The sequence below is a fragment of the Carcharodon carcharias genome (assembly GCF_017639515.1).
Source record: "Carcharodon carcharias isolate sCarCar2 chromosome 36 unlocalized genomic scaffold, sCarCar2.pri SUPER_36_unloc_2, whole genome shotgun sequence".
NCBI lineage: Eukaryota > Metazoa > Chordata > Chondrichthyes > Lamniformes > Lamnidae > Carcharodon > Carcharodon carcharias.
This window is the reverse complement of record NW_024470737.1, coordinates 2,203,178-2,227,595: the sequence shown is the minus strand read 5'-3', so window position 1 is coordinate 2,227,595 and position 24,418 is coordinate 2,203,178. Positions and strand designations below refer to the sequence as shown.

Genomic DNA, 24,418 nt, shown 5'->3' with positions numbered 1-24,418 from the left:
AGAGGGACTGAGAGACACCAGTCAGTGTACAGATATCTCCCTGAGAGAGAGAGAGGGGACTGAGAGACACCAGTCAGTGTACAGATATCTCCCTGAGAGAGAGAGAGAGAGGGGACTGAGAGACACCAGTCAGTGTACAGATATCTCCCTGAGAGAGAGAGAGAGAGGGGACTGAGAGACACCAGTCAGTGTACAGATATCTCCCTGAGAGAGAGAGGGGACTGAGAGACACCAGTCAGTGTACAGATATCTCCCTGAGAGAGAGAGAGAGAGGGGACTGAGAGACACCAGTCAGTGTACAGATATCTCCCTGAGAGAGAGAGGGGACTGAGAGACACCAGTCAGTGTACAGATATCTCCCTGAGAGAGAGAGAGAGAGGGGACTGAGAGACACCAGTCAGTGTACAGATATCTCCCTGAGAGAGAGAGGGACTGAGAGACACCAGTCAGTGTACAGATATCTCCCTGAGAGAGAGAGGGGACTGAGAGACACCAGTCAGTGTACAGATATCTCCCTGAGAGAGAGAGGGACTGAGAGACACCAGTCAGTGTACAGATATCTCCCTGAGAGAGAGAGGGACTGAGAGACACCAGTCAGTGTACAGATATCTCCCTGAGAGAGAGAGAGAGAGGGGACTGAGAGACACCAGTCAGTGTACAGATATCTCCCTGAGAGAGAGAGGGACTGAGAGACACCAGTCAGTGTACAGATATCTCCCTGAGAGAGAGAGGGACTGAGAGACACCAGTCAGTGTACAGATATCTCCCTGAGAGAGAGAGGGACTGAGAGACACCAGTCAGTGTACAGATATCTCCCTGAGAGAGAGAGAGGGGACTGAGAGACACCAGTCAGTGTACAGATATCTCCCTGAGAGAGAGAGGGACTGAGAGACACCAGTCAGTGTACAGATATCTCCCTGAGAGAGAGAGAGGGGACTGAGAGACACCAGTCAGTGTACAGATATCTCCCTGAGAGAGAGAGAGAGAGGGGACTGAGAGACACCAGTCAGTGTACAGATATCTCCCTGAGAGAGAGAGGGGACTGAGAGACACCAGTCAGTGTACAGATATCTCCCTGAGAGAGAGAGAGGGGACTGAGAGACACCAGTCAGTGTACAGATATCTCCCTGAGAGAGAGAGAGAGAGGGGACTGAGAGACACCAGTCAGTGTACAGATATCTCCCTGAGAGAGAGAGAGAGAGGGGACTGAGAGACACCAGTCAGTGTACAGATATCTCCCTGAGAGAGAGAGGGGACTGAGAGACACCAGTCAGTGTACAGATATCTCCCTGAGAGAGAGAGAGGACTGAGAGACACCAGTCAGTGTACAGATATCTCCCTGAGAGAGAGAGAGGGGACTGAGAGACACCAGTCAGTGTACAGATATCTCCCTGAGAGAGAGAGAGAGAGGGGACTGAGAGACACCAGTCAGTGTACAGATATCTCCCTGAGAGAGAGAGAGAGAGGGGACTGAGAGACACCAGTCAGTGTACAGATATCTCCCTGAGAGAGAGAGGGGACTGAGAGACACCAGTCAGTGTAAAGATATCTCCCTGAGAGAGAGAGGGGACTGAGAGACACCAGTCAGTGTACAGATATCTGCCTGAGAGAGAGAGGGACTGAGAGACACCAGTCAGTGTACAGATATCTCCCTGAGAGAGAGAGGGACTGAGAGACACCAGTCAGTGTACAGATATCTCAGAGAGAGAGGGACTGAGAGACACCAGTCAGTGTACAGATATCTCAGAGAGAGAGGGACTGAGAGACACCAGTCAGTGTACAGATATCTGCCTGAGAGAGAGAGGGACTGAGAGACACCAGTCAGTGTACAGATATCTCACTGAGAGAGAGAGGGGACTGAGAGACACCAGTCAGTGTACAGATATCTCACTGAGAGAGAGAGGGACTGAGAGACACCAGTCAGTGTACAGATATCTCACTGAGAGAGAGAGGGACTGAGAGACACCAGTCAGTGTACAGATATCTCCCTGAGAGAGAGAGAGGGGACTGAGAGACACCAGTCAGTGTACAGATATCTCTCTGAGAGAGAGAGAGGGACTGAGAGACACCAGTCAGTGTACAGATATCTCCCTGAGAGAGAGAGGGGACTGAGAGACACCAGTCAGTGTACAGATATCTCCCTGAGAGAGAGAGGGACTGAGAGACACCAGTCAGTGTACAGATATCTCCCTGAGAGAGAGAGGGGACTGAGAGACACCAGTCAGTGTACAGATATCTCCCTGAGAGAGAGAGGGACTGAGAGACACCAGTCAGTGTACAGATATCTCAGAGAGAGAGAGACTGAGAGACACCAGTCAGTGTACAGATATCTCAGAGAGAGAGAGACTGAGAGACACCAGTCAGTGTACAGATATCTCCCTGAGAGAGAGAGAGAGAGGGGACTGAGAGACACCAGTCAGTGTACAGATATCTCCCTGAGAGAGAGAGGGGACTGAGAGACACCAGTCAGTGTACAGATATCTCCCTGAGAGAGAGAGGGGACTGAGAGACACCAGTCAGTGTACAGATATCTCCCTGAGAGAGAGAGGGACTGAGAGACACCTGTCAGTGTACAGATATCTCATAGACAGAGAGCGATTGAGAGACACCAGTCAGTATACTGATATCTTATTGAAAGATAGAGACTGAGAGACACCAGTCAGTGTACAGCTATCTCCCTGAGAGAGAGAGGGACTGAGAGACACCAGTCAGTGTACAGATATCTCAGAGAGAGAGAGACTGAGAGACACCAGTCAGTGTACAGATATCTCCCTGAGAGAGAGAGGGACTGAGAGACACCAGTCAGTGTACAGATATCTCCCTGAGAGAGAGAGGGACTGAGAGACACCAGTCAGTGTACAGAAATCTCCCTGAGAGAGAGAGAGGGGACTGAGAGACACCAGTCAGTGTACAGATATCTCCCTGAGAGAGAGAGGGACTGAGAGACACCAGTCAGTGTACAGATATCTCCCTGAGAGAGAGAGGGACTGAGAGACACCAGTCAGTGTACAGATATCTCCCTGAGAGAGAGAGGGACTGAGAGACACCAGTCAGTGTACAGATATCTCCCTGAGAGAGAGAGGGGACTGAGAGACACCAGTCAGTGTACAGATATCTCCCTGAGAGAGAGAGGGACTGAGAGACACCAGTCAGTGTACAGATATCTCCCTGAGAGAGAGAGAGGGGACTGAGAGACACCAGTCAGTGTACAGATATCTCCCTGAGAGAGAGAGAGAGGGACTGAGAGACACCAGTCAGTGTACAGATATCTCCCTGAGAGAGAGAGGGGACTGAGAGACACCAGTCAGTGTACAGATATCTCCCTGAGAGAGAGAGAGGGGACTGAGAGACACCAGTCAGTGTACAGATATCTCCCTGAGAGAGAGAGAGAGAGGGGACTGAGAGACACCAGTCAGTGTACAGATATCTCCCTGAGAGAGAGAGAGAGAGGGGACTGAGAGACACCAGTCAGTGTACAGATATCTCCCTGAGAGAGAGAGGGGACTGAGAGACACCAGTCAGTGTACAGATATCTCCCTGAGAGAGAGAGAGGGGACTGAGAGACACCAGTCAGTGTACAGATATCTCCCTGAGAGAGAGAGAGAGAGGGGACTTAGAGACACCAGTCAGTGTACAGATATCTCCCTGAGAGAGAGAGAGAGAGGGGACTGAGAGACACCAGTCAGTGTACAGATATCTCCCTGAGAGAGAGAGGGGACTGAGAGACACCAGTCAGTGTACAGATATCTCCCTGAGAGAGAGAGGGGACTGAGAGACACCAGTCAGTGTACAGATATCTGCCTGAGAGAGAGAGGGACTGAGAGACACCAGTCAGTGTACAGATATCTCACTGAGAGAGAGAGGGACTGAGAGACACCAGTCAGTGTACAGATATCTCAGAGAGAGAGGGACTGAGAGACACCAGTCAGTGTACAGATATCTCAGAGAGAGAGGGACTGAGAGACACCAGTCAGTGTACAGATATCTGCCTGAGAGAGAGAGGGACTGAGAGACACCAGTCAGTGTACAGATATCTCACTGAGAGAGAGAGGGGACTGAGAGACACCAGTCAGTGTACAGATATCTCACTGAGAGAGAGAGGGACTGAGAGACACCAGTCAGTGTACAGATATCTCACTGAGAGAGAGAGGGACTGAGAGACACCAGTCAGTGTACAGATATCTCCCTGAGAGAGAGAGAGGGGACTGAGAGACACCAGTCAGTGTACAGATATCTCTCTGAGAGAGAGAGAGGGACTGAGAGACACCAGTCAGTGTACAGATATCTCCCTGAGAGAGAGAGGGACTGAGAGACACCAGTCAGTGTACAGATATCTCCCTGAGAGAGAGAGAGGACTGAGAGACACCAGTCAGTGTACAGATATCTCCCTGAGAGAGAGAGAGAGGGGACTGAGAGACACCAGTCAGTGTACAGATATCTCCCTGAGAGAGAGAGGGACTGAGAGACACCAGTCAGTGTACAGATATCTCCCTGAGAGAGAGAGGGGACTGAGAGACACCAGTCAGTGTACAGATATCTCCCTGAGAGAGAGAGGGACTGAGAGACACCAGTCAGTGTACAGATATCTCCCTGAGAGAGAGAGAGAGAGGGGACTGAGAGACACCAGTCAGTGTACAGATATCTCCCTGAGAGAGAGAGGGGACTGAGAGACACCAGTCAGTGTACAGATATCTCCCTGAGAGAGAGAGGGACTGAGAGACACCAGTCAGTGTACAGATATCTCAGAGAGAGAGAGACTGAGAGACACCAGTGTACAGATATCTCAGAGAGAGAGAGACTGAGAGACACCAGTCAGTGTACAGATATCTCCCTGAGAGAGAGAGAGAGAGGGGACTGAGAGACACCAGTCAGTGTACAGATATCTCCCTGAGAGAGAGAGGGGACTGAGAGACACCAGTCAGTGTACAGATATCTCCCTGAGAGAGAGAGGGGACTGAGAGACACCAGTCAGTGTACAGATAACTCTCTGAGAGAGAGAGGGACTGAGAGACACCAGTCAGTGTACAGATATCTCCCTGTGAGAGAGGGGGACTGAGAGACACCAGTCAGTGTACAGATATCTCAGAGAGAGAGAGACTGAGAGACACCAGTCAGTGTACAGATATCTCCCTGAGAGAGAGAGGGACTGAGAGACACCAGTCAGTGTACAGATATCTCAGAGAGAGAGAGACTGAGAGACACCAGTCAGTGTACAGATATCTCCCTGAGAGAGAGAGGGACTGAGAGACACCAGTCAGTGTACAGATATCTCCCTGAGAGAGAGAGGGACTGAGAGACACCAGTCAGTGTACAGATATCTCCCTGAGAGAGAGAGAGGGGACTGAGAGACACCAGTCAGTGTACAGATATCTCCCTGAGAGAGAGAGAGGGGACTGAGAGACACCAGTCAGTGTACAGATATCTCCCTGAGAGAGAGGGGACTGAGGGATACAGGTCAGTGTACAGATTTCTCCCTGAGAGAGAGAGAGGAGATTGAGAGACACCAGTCAGTGTACAGATATCTCCCTGAGAGAGAGAGGGACTGAGAGACACCAGTCTGTGTACAGATATCTCCCTGAGAGAGAGCGACTGAGAGACACCAGTCAGTGTACAGATATCTCCCTGAGAGAGAGAGAGGACTGAGAGACACCAGTCAGTGTACAGATATCTCTCTGAGAGAGAGAGGGGACTGAGAGACACCAGTCAGTGTACAGATATCACTCAGAGAGAGAGAGAGGGACTGAGAGACACCAGTCAGTGTACAGATATCTCCCTGAGAGAGAGAGAGACTGAGAGACACCAGTCAGTGTACAGATATCTCCCTGAGAGAGAGAGGGACTGAGAGACACCAGTCAGTGTACAGATATCTCCGTGAGAGAGACGGGACTGAGAGACAACAGTCAGTGTAAAGATATCTCCCTGAGAGAGATAGGGGACTGAGAGACACCAGTCAATGTACAGATATCTCCCTGAGAGAGAAAGACTGAGAGACACCAGTCAGTGTACAGATATCTCCCTGAGAGAGAGAGGGGACTGAGAGACACCAGTCAGTTTACAGATATCTCCCTGAGAGAGAGAGGAACTGAGAAACACCAGTCAGTGTACAGATATCTCCCTGAGAGAGAGGGACTGAGAGACACCAGTCAGTGTACAGATATCTCCCTGAGAGAGAGAGGGACTGAGAGACACCAGTCAGTGTACAGATATCTCCCTGAGAGAGAGAGAGGGGACTGAGAGACACCAGTCAGTGTACAGATATCTCCCTGAGAGAGAGGGGACTGAGAGACACCAGTCAGTGTACAGATATCTCCCTGAGAGAGAGAGGGACTGAGAGACACCAGTCAGTGTACAGATATCTCCCTGAGAGAGAGAGGGACTGAGAGACACCAGTCAGTGTACAGATATCTCCCTGAGAGAGAGAGGGGACTGAGAGACACCAGTCAGTGTACAGATATCTCCCTGAGAGAGAGAGGGACTGAGAGACACCAGTCAGTGTACAGATATCTCCCTGAGAGAGAGAGGGGACTGAGAGACACCAGTCAGTGTACAGATATCTCCCTGAGAGAGAGAGGGGACTGAGAGACACCAGTCAGTGTACAGATATCTCCCTGAGAGAGAGAGGGGACTGAGAGACACCAGTCTGTTTACAGATATCTCCCTGAGAGAGAGAGGAACTGAGAAACACCAGTCAGTGTACAGATATCTCCCTGAGAGAGAGGGACTGAGAGACACCAGTCAGTGTACAGATATCTCCCTGAGAGAGAGAGGGACTGAGAGACACCAGTCAGTGTACAGATATCTCCCTGAGAGAGAGGGGACTGAGAGACACCACTCACTGTACAGATATCTCCCTGAGAGAAAGGGACTGAGAGGCACCAGTCAGTGTACAGATATCTCCCTGAGAGACAGTGGAATTACAGACACCAGTCAGTGTACAGATATCTCCCTGAGAGAGAGGGGACTGAGAGACACCAGTCAGTGTACAGATATCTCCCTGAGAGAGAGAGTGACTGAGAGACACCTGTCAGTGTACAGATATCTCCCTGAGAGAGAGAGTGACTGAGAGACACCAGTCTGTGTACAGATATCTCCCTGAGAGAGAGCGACTGAGAGACACCAGTCAGTGTACAGATATCTCCCTGAGAGAGAGAGAGGACTGAGAGACACCAGTCAGTGTACAGATATCTCTCTGAGAGAGAGAGAGGACTGAGAGACACCAGTCAGTGTACAGATATCTCTCTGAGAGAGAGAGAGGGACTGAGAGACACCAGTCAGTGTACAGATATCTCCCTGAGAGAGAGAGGGACTGAGAGACACCAGTCAGTGTACAGATATCTCCCTGAGAGAGAGAGGGACTGAGAGATACCAGTCAGTGTACAGATATCTCCCTGAGAGAGAGAGGGACTGAGAGACACCAGTCAGTGTACAGATATCTCCCTGAGAGAGAGGGGACTGAGAGACACCAGTCAGTGTACAGAAATCTCCCTGAGAGAGAGAGGGGACTGAGAGACACCAGTCAGTGTACAGATATCTCCCTGAGAGAGAGAGGGACTGAGAGACACCAGTCAGTGTACAGATATCTCCCTGAGAGAGAGAGAGGGACTGAGAGACACCAGTCAGTGTACAGATATCTCCCTGAGAGAGAGAGGACTGAGAGACACCAGTCAGTGTACAGATATCTCCCTGAGAGAGAGAGGGACTGAGAGACACCAGTCAGTGTACAGATATCTCAGAGAGAGAGAGGGGACTGAGAGACACCAGTCAGTGTACAGATATCTCCCTGAGAGAGAGAGAGAGAGGGGACTGAGAGACACCAGTCAGTGTACAGATATCTCCCTGAGAGAGAGAGGGGACTGAGAGACACCAGTCAGTGTACAGATATCTCACTGAGAGAGAGAGAGGGGACTGAGAGACACCAGTCAGTGTACAGATATCTCCCTGAGAGAGAGAGGGACTGAGAGACACCAGTCAGTGTACAGATATCTCCCTGAGAGAGAGCGACTGAGAGACACCAGTCTGTGTACAGATATCTCCCTGAGAGAGAGAGGGAGAGAGAGACACCAGTCAGTGTACAGATAGCTGCCTGAGAGAGAGAGGGACTGAGAGACACCAGTCAGTGTACAGATATCTCCCTGAAAGGGAGAGGGGACTGAGAGACACCAGTCAGTGTACAGATATCTCCCTGAGAGAGAGAGGGGACTGAGAGACACCAGTCAGTGTACAGATATCTCCCTGAGAGAGAGAGGGACTGAGAGACACCAGTCAGTGTACAGATATCTCAGAGAGAGAGAGACTGAGAGACACCAGTGTACAGATATCTCAGAGAGAGAGAGACTGAGAGACACCAGTCAGTGTACAGATATCTCCCTGAGAGAGAGAGAGAGAGGGGACTGAGAGACACCAGTCAGTGTACAGATATCTCCCTGAGAGAGAGAGGGGACTGAGAGACACCAGTCAGTGTACAGATATCTCCCTGAGAGAGAGAGGGGACTGAGAGACACCAGTCAGTGTACAGATATCTCCCTGAGAGAGAGAGGGACTGAGAGACACCAGTCAGTGTACAGATATCTCAGAGAGAGAGAGACTGAGAGACACCAGTCAGTGTACAGATATCTCAGAGAGAGAGAGACTGAGAGACACCAGTCAGTGTACAGATATCTCCCTGAGAGAGAGAGGGACTGAGAGACACCAGTCAGTGTACAGATATCTCAGAGAGAGAGAGACTGAGAGACACCAGTCAGTGTACAGATATCTCCCTGAGAGAGAGAGGGACTGAGAGACACCAGTCAGTGTACAGATATCTCCCTGAGAGAGAGAGGGACTGAGAGACACCAGTCAGTGTACAGAAATCTCCCTGAGAGAGAGAGAGGGGACTGAGAGACACCAGTCAGTGTACAGATATCTCCCTGAGAGAGAGAGAGAGAGGGGACTGAGAGACACCAGTCAGTGTACAGATATCTCCCTGAGAGAGAGAGGGGACTGAGAGACACCAGTCAGTGTACAGATATCTCCCTGAGAGAGAGAGAGGGGACTGAGAGACACCAGTCAGTGTACAGATATCTCCCTGAGAGAGAGAGGGACTGAGAGACACCAGTCTGTGTACAGATATCTCCCTGAGAGAGAGCGACTGAGAGACACCAGTCAGTGTACAGATATCTCCCTGAGAGAGAGAGAGGACTGAGAGACACCAGTCAGTGTACAGATATCTCTCTGAGAGAGAGAGAGGACTGAGAGACACCAGTCAGTGTACAGATATCTCTCTGAGAGAGAGAGAGGGACTGAGAGACACCAGTCAGTGTACAGATATCTCCCTGAGAGAGAGAGAGACTGAGAGACACCAGTCAGTGTACAGATATCTCCCTGAGAGAGAGAGGGACTGAGAGACACCAGTCAGTGTACAGATATCTCAGAGAGAGAGAGACTGAGAGACACCAGTCAGTGTACAGATATCTCCCTGAGAGAGAGAGGGGACTGAGAGACACCAGTCAGTGTACAGAAATCTCCCTGAGAGAGAGAGGGGACTGAGAGACACCAGTCAGTGTACAGATATCTCCCTGAGAGAGAGAGGGGACTGAGAGACACCAGTCTGTTTACAGATATCTCCCTGAGAGAGAGAGGAACTGAGAAACACCAGTCAGTGTACAGATATCTCCCTGAGAGAGAGGGACTGAGAGACACCAGTCAGTGTACAGATATCTCCCTGAGAGAGAGAGGGACTGAGAGACACCAGTCAGTGTACAGAAATCTCCCTGAGAGAGAGAGAGGGGACTGAGAGACACCAGTCAGTGTACAGATATCTCCCTGAGAGAGAGGGGACTGAGAGACACCAGTCAGTGTACAGATATCTCCCTGAGAGAGAGAGGGACTGAGAGACACCAGTCAGTGTACAGATATCTCCCTGAGAGAGAGAGGGACTGAGAGACACCAGTCAGTGTACAGATATCTCCCTGAGAGAGAGAGGGGACTGAGAGACACCAGTCAGTGTACAGATATCTCCCTGAGAGAGAGAGGGACTGAGAGACACCAGTCAGTGTACAGATATCTCCCTGAGAGAGAGAGGGGACTGAGAGACACCAGTCAGTGTACAGATATCTCCCTGAGAGAGAGAGGGGACTGAGAGACACCAGTCAGTGTACAGATATCTCCCTGAGAGAGAGAGGGGACTGAGAGACACCAGTCTGTTTACAGATATCTCCCTGAGAGAGAGAGGAACTGAGAAACACCAGTCAGTGTACAGATATCTCCCTGAGAGAGAGGGACTGAGAGACACCAGTCAGTGTACAGATATCTCCCTGAGAGAGAGAGGGACTGAGAGACACCAGTCAGTGTACAGAAATCTCCCTGAGAGAGAGAGAGGGGACTGAGAGACACCAGTCAGTGTACAGATATCTCCCTGAGAGAAAGGGACTGAGAGACACCAGTCAGTGTACAGATATCTCCCTGAGAGAGAGGGGACTGAGAGACACCAGTCAGTGTACAGATATCTCCCTGAGAGAGAGGGGACTGAGAGACACCAGTCAGTGTACAGATATCTCCCTGAGAGAGAGAGGGACTGAGAGACACCAGTCAGTGTACAGATATCTCCCTGAGAGAGAGAGGGACTGAGAGACACCAGTCTGTGTACAGATATCTCCCTGAGAGAGAGCGACTGAGAGACACCAGTCAGTGTACAGATATCTCCCTGAGAGAGAGAGAGGACTGAGAGACACCAGTCAGTGTACAGATATCTCTCTGAGAGAGAGAGAGGACTGAGAGACACCAGTCAGTGTACAGATATCTCTCTGAGAGAGAGAGAGGGACTGAGAGACACCAGTCAGTGTACAGATATCTCCCTGAGAGAGAGAGGGACTGAGAGACACCAGTCAGTGTACAAATATCTCCCTGAGAGAGAGAGGGACTGAGAGACACCAGTCAGTGTACAGATATCTCCCTGAGAGAGAGAGGGACTGAGAGACACCAGTCAGTGTACAGATATCTCCCTGAGAGAGAGGGGACTGAGAGACACCAGTCAGTGTACAGAAATCTCCCTGAGAGAGAGAGGGGACTGAGAGACACCAGTCAGTGTACAGATATCTCCCTGAGAGAGAGAGGGACTGAGAGACACCAGTCAGTGTACAGATATCTCCCTGAGAGAGAGAGAGGGACTGAGAGACACCAGTCAGTGTACAGATATCTCCCTGAGAGAGAGGGGACTGAGAGACACCAGTCAGTGTACAGATATCTCCCTGAGAGAGAGAGGGACTGAGAGACACCAGTCAGTGTACAGATATCTCAGAGAGAGAGAGGGGACTGAGAGACACCAGTCAGTGTACAGATATCTCCCTGAGAGAGAGAGAGAGAGGGGACTGAGAGACACCAGTCAGTGTACAGATATCTCCCTGAGAGAGAGAGGGGACTGAGAGACACCAGTCAGTGTACAGATATCTCACTGAGAGAGAGAGAGGGGACTGAGAGACACCAGTCAGTGTACAGATATCTCCCTGAGAGAGAGAGGGACTGAGAGACACCAGTCAGTGTACAGATATCTCCCTGAGAGAGAGCGACTGAGAGACACCAGTCTGTGTACAGATATCTCCCTGAGAGAGAGAGGGAGAGAGAGACACCAGTCAGTGTACAGATATCTCCCTGAGAGAGAGAGAGACTGAGAGACACCAGTCAGTGTACAGATATCTCCCTGTGGGATAAGTGATCTTTCTGACTGGTCCCTCTGACAGATCATGGCTCAAGGCTCCCGAGCTCCATGCGAATTATGGAGGAAGATTCTCAGTTGGTGCCCCGGTTGCGGCCTAGTTGTGCTTGGCGGTTTTTGAAGCCTTACCTTTGAAGCGGCCTGGCTGCGCTTGGCGGTTTTTGAAGCCTTACCTTTGAAGCGGCCTGCTGCGGTCTTCCACAGGAGGAAGCCATCGTGGACCAGCTTCCGGCGAATCAGGTCCTCTCTGCGAAACTGCCGTCCACTACGCATGGCGGCCACGGCCTTTGTGTCCATCCGGTTATAGATGTCCTGTAGACGGAACCTCTTCTCACACTCGTGAACCTCCTGATCCACTGAAGAAATCAGTTCCTTCACCAAGCTCAGAGAAGTGCTCAAGTCTCTGCGATCTTCCTCATTCCCTGGCGATTCACAGAACAAGCTCTGGGTTACTACGTCCGCTGCCATTCTACTGTCCTGCACCAGGGCCTCTAAGCTGGACGGAGGCCGATCGGCCCACCTACTCCTGGTGCCAGTGCTAGCCCAGCCTCGACTGCTCTAAATCCAGGCCCAACTTGGGTTCACTCATTATACATTCTCTATTCGAATGAGCTTCAAGGGGACATTGACCATTGAAGTGACAGTGATTCCCCAGGATGATAACCCTGCTCGGACACTGAACCCAGCCCTGAACTATGACCCCAGGCCTGCTCGGACCCTGATCCCGGCCCTGACCTCTGACCCCAGGCCGGCTTGGACCCTGTACCCAGCCCTGACCTCTGACCCTGGACCTGTTCAGACCCTGAACCCAGCCTTGACCTCTGACCCCGGGCCTGCTCAGACCTTGGGCCCGGCCTTGACCTCTGACCCTAGGCCTGCACGGACCCTGAACCCAGCCCTGACATCTAAGCTCCGGGCCTGCTCGGGCCCTGAACCTGGACACCGACCCTTGACCCCCAGCCCTGCTTAAACCTTGACCCAGGCCCTGACCCCTGCCCTGCTGGGATCCTGACTCCTGGCCTTGTTGAGACACTAAAGCCAGCCCTGCGGGGAAGCTAACCCTGGGCCTGCTGGGACTCTGACCCTTGGTTCTAGCCCCTAACCCCAGACCTGCTCGGGCACTGAACACAGGCTGAGAGGTCTGCATATATGCTGCAGATTCTGTATGATACCTACCTTTGGTGTTTTGCAGAATGCGATCAATGAGCACAGGGTACTTGGTGATTCTCTGTGTAACCAGTAAGATGCACTCCTGGATCCCGTGTCTCCTCAGAACAGAACTTCGTGTCATTCTCTACAATGAGGCACAGGAGAAAACATCAGGACCACAAACCAGGACAGGTACAGCACGGGGTTAGTTACAGGGTAAAGCTCCCTCTGTGAGATCGCAGGGACTGGGGTTACTATATGAAGGGAAGGAGCTGCTGTTTCGATCCCTGAATTTGCGATGTTAGGGCAGACATGGTGATCACTCACCCGCACAAACTGCTGGAATCGCTTGTCCCGTGTAAAGAGCTCCTTGTACTGCTTCACGGCTTTGGTATGTCGGCTGCAGAACTCAGCGTAGGCTCTCTTCATCAGGTCCGCACACTGACCCGAGAACTGGAGAGAGAGAGAAAGATTATCATGGAGAGAGATAGAGGGAGAGAGGCAGAGAGAGAGAGAGAAGGAGAGAGAGATTAGCATGGCGAGAGAGAGAGGGAGAGAGAGACAGGGAGACAGAGAGAGACAAAGAGAGAGAGAGGGAGAAAGAGGGAGACAGACAGACAGAGAGAGAGAGAGGCAGAGACAGAGAGAGAGAGATACAGAGAGAGAGAGAGATGGAGACAGACTTGGTGCTGGTTTCTGTTACCTGGCTGACCAGGATGTCGCCGATCCGGTTGATAACAAAGTTCTTGTCGCTTCCCGAGACAAGTGACTCCTTGCGACGTTCGAGGAGTCGGGATAGAAACTGGACATGGGATTCAATCAGGTCATCGAGAGCGGGGAACATGGTGTCGGCTATGCAGCGATCCATCTGTAACTCCTCTAACATTCCCTTCCGGAATATATCAGACATAATCTTCAGGGTCCGCATGTGGTGCACCTCCGTCTGGATTAGCTCTGCAGAGAGTCACAGGGTCAGGCAGGCAGGGTCAGAGTGATGGGGTCAGAGTGGCAGGGTCAGAGTGTAAGGTTCAGAGTGTAAGGTTCAGAGTGTAAGGGTCAGAGTGGCAGGGGCAGAGTGTAAGGTTCAGAGTGTAAGGTTCAGAGTGTAAGGTTCAGAGTGTAAGGTTCAGAGTGTAAGGTTCAGAGTGTAAGGTTCAGAGTGTAAAGTTCAGAGTGTAAAGTTCAGAGTGTAAGGGTCAGAGTGTAAGGTTCAGTGTGTAATGTTCAGAGTGGCAGGGGCAGAGTGTAAGGTTCAGAGTAGTAGGGTCAGAGTGTATGGGTTAGGGACAAGGTATAAAGGTCAAAGTGTAAGGGTCAGAGCATAAAGGTCAGAGGACAAGGTCAGTGTGTAAGGGTCAGATTGGCAGGGTCAGAGTGCCGGGTCTTGAGTGTAAGGGCTGGGGAGCAGGGTCTGAGTCATATTAGGGTCAGGTGTTAGGGCGAGGGGTCAGGTTTAGGGCAAGGTGAGGGATCAGAGGTGCCGGATTCAGGTTAGGGTCAGGATGGGATTCAGGGGTCAGGGGTCAGGATCGAGTTCAGGGATCGGGCAACAGAGTTAGGGTTAAGGTTATGGCTAGGGTTAGGGTCATGGGTCAGCGAGACAGGATTAGGGTCAGGTTCAGAGATCGGGGTGAAGGGTTGAGGATGGTTTGGTCAGGGTTGGCAGGGTCACACAGTCACATGGTCAAGAGTCACTTAACCAAGGGTCACGCGGTCAAGGGTCAGGCATACAGAGGATTGGGGTGGGGGTTCTGGGCCATCAGGTGGGCCCACAGTTCCGATCCTAGTCTTGGGGTCGTGGAGTTGGGGAGGAGGGTGGGGGGAGGTCACAGGGCCAAGAGCTCACGCTCTACAGGCTTTGGGCAGCCTGACGAAACTCCCTCACCACCCCCACCCAGCCACCCCCAGGCGGATAGGTGTGAAGGTTTCTGCCCGCCCATTCCGAACGCAGGGGGCAGCTCATCATTTCGGGGGGAGTGGGGAGGGGGGCTGGTATTCCCACCATCCTGTCCAGGGATGTGAGAAGAGGAAGGGAGGAGAAGGGAATCGTGGCCGGTGCCGGGAGTTGGAGAGCGGCGGGGAGGCGGTGGGGGGGGGGTGGTGCGGTGCGTTGTATCAGGAGCGCGCCCACCTTGGTCGATCAGCCTCACTCACCGTAGATCACATCCTGCCGCTTCATCACGTCCTTCTTGTGCTGTTGCAGGAAGCTGGTATCGACAGCGAGACTCCAAGAGTCGGCCTCAAAATATCTCTCGTCCACCTCCAGGTCGCCCATCAGCTGCTGGTAAATGACCTCCGCTCCTGAGGACACACACAGCGACTGGCCAGGTCAGAGTTCAGGGGTCAAGGAAAGGGAAGGGAATGTCCCCAAAACTACAGCCCCTCAAACGGCCTCAGGACAGCCCAGAGCGCGTCACCTCATCCTGTAGGAAACACCAATCTGCGCACAGCAAGCTCCCACAGACAGCAACGTGATAATGACCCTGTTTCTTTTGTTGATGTTGGTTGAGGGATAAACATCGGGCCCCAGGACACCGGGGAGATCTCCCACCCGCCTCTCCCTGCCCCAGCCCACTCCCCTTCCAATAGCAGCCGTGGGATCTTTTACATCCACCCAAGGAGGCAGATGGGGGCCTTGGTTTAATGTGTCATCCTGAAACACGGCACCTCCGACAGTGCGGCACTCCCTCAGTACTGACCCTCCGACAGTGCGGCTCTCCCTCAGCACTGACCCTCCGACAGTGCGGCGCTCCCTCAGTACTGACCCTCCGACAGTGCGGCACTCCCTCAGTACTGACCCTCCGACAGTGCAGCACTCCCTCAGTACTGACCCTCCGACAGTGCAGCACTCCCTCAGTACTGACCCTCCGACAGTGCAGCACTCCCTCAGTACTGACCCTCCGACAGTGCGGTGCTCCCCCAGTACTGACCCTCCGACAGTGCGGATCTCCCTCAGTACTGACCCTCAGACTGTGCGGATCTCCCTCAGTACTGACCCTCAGACTGTGCGGCACTCCCTCAGTCTGACTCCTCGCCGAGGTGAGACAGAGTGACCCACTCAGCCAGGGCCAACGCATGGTATTGGAGTAGGCCCACGTGGAGCAGAAACACCGGCAAGGAGCAGTAGGGCCGAATGGCCTGTTTCTGAGCTGTACCTTCCTATGCAAACCAGATTGGCCGGCGGGGCGGGGGAGGGGGGGGTTAGATCTTGCCCACCATCCCCCCAACCACTTCTGGGTGAGATTGGCGCTTTCATGCCTAACTCTCCTAGAGGGGTAGCCATGTTGGAATCTCTTACCTTCGTCAATAAGAGACTCTATTGAGAGTGTGCGGTTCCTCATGTTGAGTGAGTCTGTGGATTGAGACAGGATTCTCCGGATTCCGAGTGGCGTGTCGTCGTTCAGATTCCTGAAAACGGGAACACATCGGATGAAGGTAGGAGAGAACCTGGGAGCCTTGGCGTGGGCACTTTCTATCATTCAGAGACATGGGGTTTAGAAGAGTGAGAGACGATCTGATTGAAACCTACAAGATCCTGAAGGGGTTTGACAGGGTGGGCACTGAGAGATTGTTTCCACTGGTCGGAGAATCTAAAACACGGGAGTCCAGTCTCAGGATAAGGGGCTGATCATTTAGGACTGAGATGGAGGAGAAATTTCTTCACACAAAGGGTGGTGAATCTTTGGAATTCTCGACCCCAGAGGGTTGTGGATGCTCCATTGTTGAGTATAAAGGCAGAGGGGCATGTTAGTGGGGTGGTGAAAAAGGCATATGGGACACTTGCCTTTATCAATCGAGGCATAGATTACTAAAGTAGGGAGTCATGTTAGAGTTGTATAGGACCTTGGTGAGGCCACAGCTGGAGTACTGTGTGCAGTTCTGGTCGCCACATTATAGGAAGGATGTGATTGCACTGGAGGGGGTGCAGAGGAGATTCACCAGGATGTTGCCTGGGATGAAACGTTTAAGTTACGAGGAGAGGTTGGATAGACTTGGGTTGTTTCCGTTGGAACAGAGAAGACTGAGGGGCGACCTGATCGAGGTGTACAAGATTATGAGGGGCATGGACAGGGTGGATAGGGAGCAGCTGTTCCCCTTAGTTGAAGGGTCAGTCACAAGGGGGCATAAGTTCAAGGTGAGGGGCAGGAGGTTTAGGGGGGATGTGAGGAAAAACCTTTTTTACCCAGAGGGTGGTGACGGTCTGGAATGCGCTGCCTGGGAGGGTGGTGGAGGCGGGTTAGCCTCACATCCTTTAAAAAGTACCTGGATGAGCACTTGGCACCTCATAACATTCAAGGCTATGGGCCAAGCGCTGGTCAATGGGATTAGGGAGGTAGGTCAGGGGTTTCTCACGTGTCGGTGCAGATTGGATGGGCCGAAGGGCCTACTCCTGCTCCTATCCCTCGCGGTCGTGTGCCTTACCCGATGTTGTTGGTCGAGACGCTCTTGGACAGCGACTGGAAGGCAGACCGTCCCCGGCGAGTTCCCAGCTGCGAGAAAAGCGGTGACTGGCGGAAGCTGTCTGACGGGTAGATGGCAGAATTCGGCCGCTCGCGACCCAGCGGGACTGTCGAGGTGGAGAGAGAGAGAGAGAGAATATCACAGCCGGGGAACAGGAAGAGAGAGAGGCGAGAGGGAGGGAGGGAGGGAGGTGTGCTAGCTCAGGCGGCTGGACCACCGCAGGAATACTAGGCCTGGATCTGGTCCCCATGTTATGAGAAGAATGGTGGGGGGCACTGGAGAAGGGACAAAAAAAAAAGATCCACCAGGAAAATACCAGAGCGGAGAGGGTTTATAACCGATCGGCAAAGGCCGAACAGGCCGGGGCTCTTTTCTCTGGGAAAGAGGAGACCGAGGGGGGGACCTGATCGAGGTCTTTAAAATCCTGAAAGGGGTTTGATAGGGTCGACGTAGAGAAGATGTTTCCACTTGTCGGGGTGGGGGGGAGAGACCAGAACGAGGGGGGCCATCGATATCAGACAGTCCCTGATAAATCCGATGGGGAATTCAGGAGAAATGGCTTTACCCAGAGAACGGGGGAGAATGTGGGACTCATTCCAATGGGGAGCGGGCAGAATATGGGCCTCGCTCCCACGGGGAGTGGGCAGAATGTGGGACTCGCTCCCACGGGGAGTGGGGAGAATGTGGGACTCGCTCCCACGGGGAGTGGGGAGAATGTGGGACTCGCTCCCACGGGGAGTGGGGAGAATGTGGGACTCGCTCCCGCGGGGAGTGGGGAGAACTTGGGACTCGCTCCCACGGGGAGTGGGGAGAATGTGGGACTCGCTCCCGCGGGGAGTGGGGAGAATGTGGGACTCGCTCCCACGGGGAGAATGTGGGACTCGCTCCCACGGGGAGTGGGGAGAATGTGGGACTCGCTCCCACGGGGAGAATGTGGGACTCGCTCCCACGGGGAGTGGGGAGAATGTGAGACTCGCTCCCACTGGGAGTGGGGAGAATGTGAGACTCGCTCCCACTGGGAGTGGGGAGAATGTGGGACTCGCTCCCACGGGGAGTGGGGAGAATGTGGGACTCGCTCCCACGGGGAGTGGGGAGAATGTGGGACTCGCTCCCACGGGGAGTGGGGAGAATGTGAGACTCGCTCCCACTGGGAGTGGGGAGAATGTGGGACTCGCTCCCACGGGGAGTGGGGAGAATGTGGGACTCGCTCCCACGGGGAGTGGGGAGAATGTGGGACTCGCTCCCACGGGGAGTGGGGAGAATGTGGGACTCGCTCCCACTGGGAGTGGGGAGAATGTGGGACTCGCTCCCGTGGGGAGAATGTGGGACTCGATCCCACGGGGAGTGGGGAGAACGTGGGACTCGCTCCCGCGGGGAGTGGGGAGAATGTGGGACTTGCTCCCACGGGGAGAATGTGGGACTCGCTCCCACGGGGAGTGGGGAGAATGTGGGACTCGCTCCCACGGGGAGTGGGGAGAATGTGGGACTCACTCCCACGGGGAGAATGTGGGACTCGCTCCCACGGGGAGAATGTGGGACTCGCTCCCACTGGGAGTGGGGAGAATGTGGGACTCGCTCCCACGGGGAGTGGGGAGAATGTGGGACTCGCTCCCACAGGGAGAATGTGGGACTCGCTCCCATGGGGAGAACGTGGGACTCGCTCCCACGGGGAGTGGGGAGAATGTGGGACTCGCTCCCGCGGGGAGTGGGGAGAATGTGGGACTCGCTCCCACGGGGAGTGGGGAGAATGTGGGACTTGCTCCCGCGGGGTGGGGAGAATGTGGGACTCGCTCCCGTGGGGAGAATGTGGGACTCGATCCCACGGGGAGTGGGGAGAATGTGGGACTCGCTCCCACTGGGAGTGGGGAGAATGTGGGACTCGCTCCCACAGGAAGTGGGGAGAATGTGGGACTCGCTCCCACGGGGAGTGGGGAGAATGTGGGACTCGCTCCCACAGGGAGAATGTGGGACTCGCTCCCATGGGGAGAACGTGGGACTCGCTCCCACGGGGAGTGGGGAGAATGTGGGACTCGCTCCCGCGGGGAGTGGGGAGAATGTGGGACTCGCTCCCACGGGGAGTGGGGAGAATGTGGGACTCGCTCCCACGGGGAGTGGGGAGAACGTGGGACTCGCTCCCACTGGGAGTGGGGAGAATGTGGGACTTGCTCCCACGGGGAGAATGTGGGACTCGCTCCCACAGGGAGTGGGGAGAACGTGGGACTCGCTCCCACGGGGAGTGGGGAGAATGTGGGACTCGCTCCCGCGGGGAGTGGGGAGAACGTGGGACTCGCTCCCACGGGGAGTGGGGAGAACGTGGGACTCGCTCCCACGGGGAGAATGTGGGACTCGCTCCCACTGGGAGAATGTGGGACTCACTCTCATGGGGAGTGGGGAGAATGTGGGACTCGCTCCCACGGGGAATGAGGAGAATGTGGGACTCGCTCCCGCGGGGAGTGGGGAGAATGTGGGACTCGCTCCCACGGGGAGAATGTGGGACTCGCTCCCACGGGGAGTGGGGAGAATGTGGGACTCAGTCCCACAGGGAGAATGTGGGACTCGCTCCCACAGGGAGAATGTGGGACTCGCTCCCACGGGGAGTGGGGAGAACGTGGGACTCGCTGCCACGGGGAGTGGTCGAGGTGAATCGCAGAGATGGATTGAAGGTAGGGGGGAAGCAGGATAAACACATGAGGGAGAGAGGAATAGAAGGATATGTTGATGGTAGTGAGATGGAGAGGGGGTGGGAGGACTCTTGTGTGGGGCAGGAACACCAGCACGGAGCAGAAGGGCCGAATGGCCTGTTTTTCTCTGCTGGAAGTTGTATGTATATGTGATGATATAAGGAGAGAGGGGGGAGGGGATAAAGTGAGGTGGGCGCAGGGGCTGAGTGAGGGATAAGGAATGGGGTCGGGAGAGAAGGAGGAGAAGGAGTGAGGGCCGAGGGTGAGGGGGGAAACACAGAAACTGCTCCCTCCTCTGTTTTATACCTTAGATTCACATCAGTCTCCCCAGGATGGGAGCACTGGCACCCAGCTGCATTGCTCTGCCAGTGCTGCAAGCATGAAAGACTCTTAGTGGGACCCACTGAGCCTTCAGGGGTCCCATGTGACCATTTGATACCACCAAGACCAACGATGCAGCCTGGGCCTTCCCCAGCATGACATTGAGGTGGCCGTGAACTATCAAGAAGGCTGTGACCCACTGAGGAGGGTCATGACCCATTGAGGAGGGTCATGACCCACTGAGGAGTGTCATGACCCATTGAGAGGATCGTGACCCAACAAGGAGGTCGTGACCCATGGAGAAGGTTGTGACCAAATGAAGAGTTCGTCACCCATTGAGAAGGTCGTGACCCACCGAGGAGGTCATAACCCATTGAGAAGGTCGTGGTCCAACGAAGAGGTCGTGACCCATTGAGAAGGTCATGTCCCACCAAGCAGGTCATAACCCATTGAAACGGTTGTGGTCCAACAAGGAGGTCGTGACCCATTGAGAAGGTCATGTCCCACCGAGGATGTTGTTACAGATCGAGGAGGTCATGCCCCACTAAGAAGGTTGTGACCCGCTGAGGAGGTGGTGACGCATTGAGAAAATCATGACCCAACGAAGAGGTCGTGACCCACCGAGGAGGCCATGAACCACCAAGGTTGTTGTGACCCATAGAGAAGGATATGACCCACTGAGGAGGTCATGACCCACTGAGGAGGTCGTGACTCACTGAGGAGAGTCATGAGCCACTGTGGAGGTCGTGACCCACTGTGGAGGTCGTGACCCACTGTGGAGGTCATGACCCACCCCCACCATGTGCAGCTCCAACATGCCCTCATCCTACTGCCCATTTCCAGCACTTGCATACCTTTATGCCTCATGGAGACGTTCTGTAAAGCTGAGTTATTCTTCACCTGGGCTGCCTTCAGCTGCTGTAACCACAAAGGCAACAAATTTTCACAAATTCCATGCCAGATCGGCGATCCACTTATCAAAATATCCTCAACCCGTGCAGCCTCACTGCCAGAGATTTCCATTGTAACTTCCCATGCTTCTTTAGGGAGACTTCCTATGTAAACAGGTCACGTTGTAATGACGCCCTCCCTTCCAGCAGAGGCGCTGTGGTGTCTCTCGCAGCCCCTAAAGTGCAGAAGCCCCCTCCCCACTGCTCCAGCCAAACATGCTTCACTTTTTCTATAGTGTCTCTCACCACTTCAGGATCTCCCAAAGCATTTTCAGCCAATGGTCACACGGCAAGCTCTCACAAGAGAGGTGGGGGGGGGGAGGGGGCGGGGTTTGGGGTGGGGAGAGGGTGAGAGGGAGGGGGATGAGTAAGTGGGAGGGCAGGGAGGAGAGAAGGAAAGGGTAGATGGAGTGGGAGATTGTGGTGTGAGGGGAGCGAGAGGGAGTGATAAAGGTGAGGGGACAGAAGAAGTGGGAGAGAAGGGGGAGGGAGGGAGAGGGATGAGTGAGAGAGCGGAGAGAGGGAGGGGGAGACGGGGAGGCAGAGATAGGGAGGGGAGGGAGAGAGGGAGGGAGAGAGAGGGAGGGAGAGAGAGAGAGGGAGAGAGAGAGATGGGGAGGGAGACACGGGGTAGGAGAGAGGGAAGGGGAAAGAGTGAGAGAGGGAGAGATGGGTTGGGAGAGTGAGAGGAGGAGGTAGAGAGAGGGTGATAGAGGGAGTGGGGGAGAGAGAGGAGTCAGTCTGAAGGGAAGGGAAAGGTTGGGGGAGAGGGAGTGAGAGATGGAGGGGGATGGAGAAAGGGGGGAGGAATAGAGTGGGGGGAATGGAGATGGAGGGGGAGATAGGACAGAGAGAGAGAGATGGAGGGGGAGAGGAGGAGGGAGAGAGGGAGAGAGAGGAGTGAGTCTGAAGAGAAGGGAAGGTTGGGCGGAGGTGGGGAGGAGATGGAGGGGGACGGAGAAAGGGGGGTAGGGGTAGGGAGGGGGGGAAAGAGAGATGGAGGGGGAGAGGAGGAGGGAGAGAGAGGGACAGAGGGTGATATGATCCAGCCCTGGAGTACCAGGATAAGACACCAGGCTGTGGACAGAGCAAGCTCCCACCTTCTGTTTGACCTTGGTACAGGATGAGAGAGTGTCCTTGCAGGTTTTGTGAATGGTGACATTGCAATCTGCAGAGAGAGAGAGAGAGAGAGAGAGACAGGGTTAGAGCATTACTGAAATTATCCTCATATCGAGACAGCATCAGTGTTAGCAGTCCAGTATTACACGCTACACAACAAGAAACTGCATTTATATAGCAGCTTGGACTTAGCAACACATCCCAGGCGCTTTGCGAGAACGTTGTCAGACATAATTCAACAGTCCAGCCTCACACAGAGAGATTCGGGACATGTGACCACAAGCTTGGTCAAAGAGGTCGGTTTTAAGGAGCATCTTAAAGGAGGAGAGAGAGAGAGGGGGCTGGAGGAGGTTACAGAGATAGGGATGGGTGTAGGGGCTGGAGGAGGTTACAGAGATAGGGAGGGGTGTAGGGGATGGAGGAGGTTACAGAGATAGGGATGGGTGTAGGGGCTGGAGGAGGTTACAGAGATAGGGAGGGGTGTAGGGGGTTACAGAGATAGGGAGGGGTGCAGGGGCTGGAGGAGGTTACAGCGATAGGGAGAGGTGTAGGGGCTGGAGAAGGTTACAGAGATAGGGAGGGGTGTAGGGGCTGGAGGAGGTTACAGAGATAGGGAGAGGTGTAGGGGCTGGAGGAGGTTACAGAGATAGGGAGGGGTGTAGGGGATGGAGGAGGTTACAGAGATAGGGATGGGTGTAGGGGCTGGAGGAGGTTACAGAGATAGGGAGGGGTGTAGGGGGTTACAGAGATAGGGAGGGGTGTAGGGGCTGGAGGAGGTTACAGCGATAGGGAGAGGTGTAGGGGCTGGAGAAGGTTACAGAGATAGGGAGGGGTGTAGGGGCTGGAGGAGGTTACAGAGATAGGGAGGGGTGTAGGGGCTGGAGGAGGTTACAGAGATAGGGAGGGGTGTAGGGGCTGGAGGAGGTTACAGAGATAGGGAGGGGTGTGGGTGCACAAGGAGGTTACAGAGATAGGGAGGGGTGTAGGGACTGGAGGAGGTTACAGAGATAGGGAGGGGTGTAGGGGCTGGAGGAGGTTACAGAGATAGGGAGGGGTGTAGGGGCTGGAGGAGGTTACAGAGATAGGGAGGCGTGTAGGGGCTGGTGGAGGTTACAGAGATAGGGAGGGGTGTAGGGGCTGGAGGAGGTTACAGAGATAGGGAGGGGTGTAGGGGCTGGAGGAGGTTACAGAGATAGGGAGGGGTGTAGGGGCTGGAGGAGGTTACAGAGATAGGGAGGGGTGTAGGGGCTGGACGGGGTTACAGAGATAGGGAGGGGTGTAGGGGCTGGAGGAGGTTACAGCGATAGGGAGGGGTGTAGGGGCTGGAGGTGGTTACAGAGATAGGGAGGGGTGTTTGGGCTGGAGGAGGTTACAGAGATAGGGAGGGGTGTAGGGGCTGGAGGAGGTTACAGAGATAGGGAGGGGTGTAGGGGCTGGAGGAGGTTACAGAGATAGGGAGGGGTGTAGGGGCTGGAGGACGTTACAGAGATAGGGAGGGGTGTAGGGGCTGGAGGAGGTTACAGAGATAGGGAGGGGTGTAGGGGCTGGAGGAGGTTACAGAGATAGGGAGGGGTGTAGGGGCTGGAGGAGGTTACAGAGATAGGGAGGGGTGTAGGGGCTGGAGGAGGTTACAGAGATAGGGAGTGGTGTAGGGGCTGGAGGAGGTTACAGAGATAGGGAGGGGTGTAGGGGCTGGAGGAGGTTACAGAGATAGGGAGGGGTGTAGGGGCTGGAGGAGGTTACAGAGATAGGGAGGGGTGTAGGGGCTGGAGGAGGTTACAGAGATAGGGAGGGGTGTAGGGGCTGGAGGAAGGTTACAGAGATAGGGAGGGGGTGAGGAGGGATTTGAAAACGAGGGTGAGAATTTGAAAATGGAGGTGTTGCCGGACCGGGAGTCAGTGTGGGTCAGCGAGCACAGGGGGTGGGTGGGGGCGGGCGCGGGGAGTTGATGGGTGAACGGGGACTGGGTGCGAGCTTGGACTCCGGTGGGGGTGGGGGAGGAGGGTTTCGGGTGGTCGGGAGTTTCCTGGAACCGGGAAAAACGGGGG

The 24,418-nt window shown here is 54.1% G+C and overlaps 1 protein-coding gene across 3 annotated transcripts in view; it reads right to left on the bottom strand.

The window, feature by feature from the left end:
• LOC121274429 (rho guanine nucleotide exchange factor 2-like) overlaps positions 1 to 24,418 on the bottom strand; it is a 120,754-nt gene that overhangs the window by 23,060 nt on the left and 73,276 nt on the right. For all 3 annotated transcript variants that reach the window (XM_041181759.1, XM_041181758.1, XM_041181760.1), the window contains exons 3-11: positions 22,352 to 22,419; positions 21,156 to 21,219; positions 17,261 to 17,405; positions 16,137 to 16,246; positions 14,993 to 15,139; positions 13,542 to 13,792; positions 13,166 to 13,291; positions 12,866 to 12,983; positions 11,863 to 12,111 (exon numbers count right to left, since the gene is read on the bottom strand). In XM_041181759.1, the coding sequence (XP_041037693.1) occupies positions 11,863 to 12,111; positions 12,866 to 12,983; positions 13,166 to 13,291; positions 13,542 to 13,792; positions 14,993 to 15,139; positions 16,137 to 16,246; positions 17,261 to 17,405; positions 21,156 to 21,219; positions 22,352 to 22,419 (1,278 nt within the window). The remainder of the gene's footprint in view (positions 1 to 11,862; positions 12,112 to 12,865; positions 12,984 to 13,165; positions 13,292 to 13,541; positions 13,793 to 14,992; positions 15,140 to 16,136; positions 16,247 to 17,260; positions 17,406 to 21,155; positions 21,220 to 22,351; positions 22,420 to 24,418) is intronic.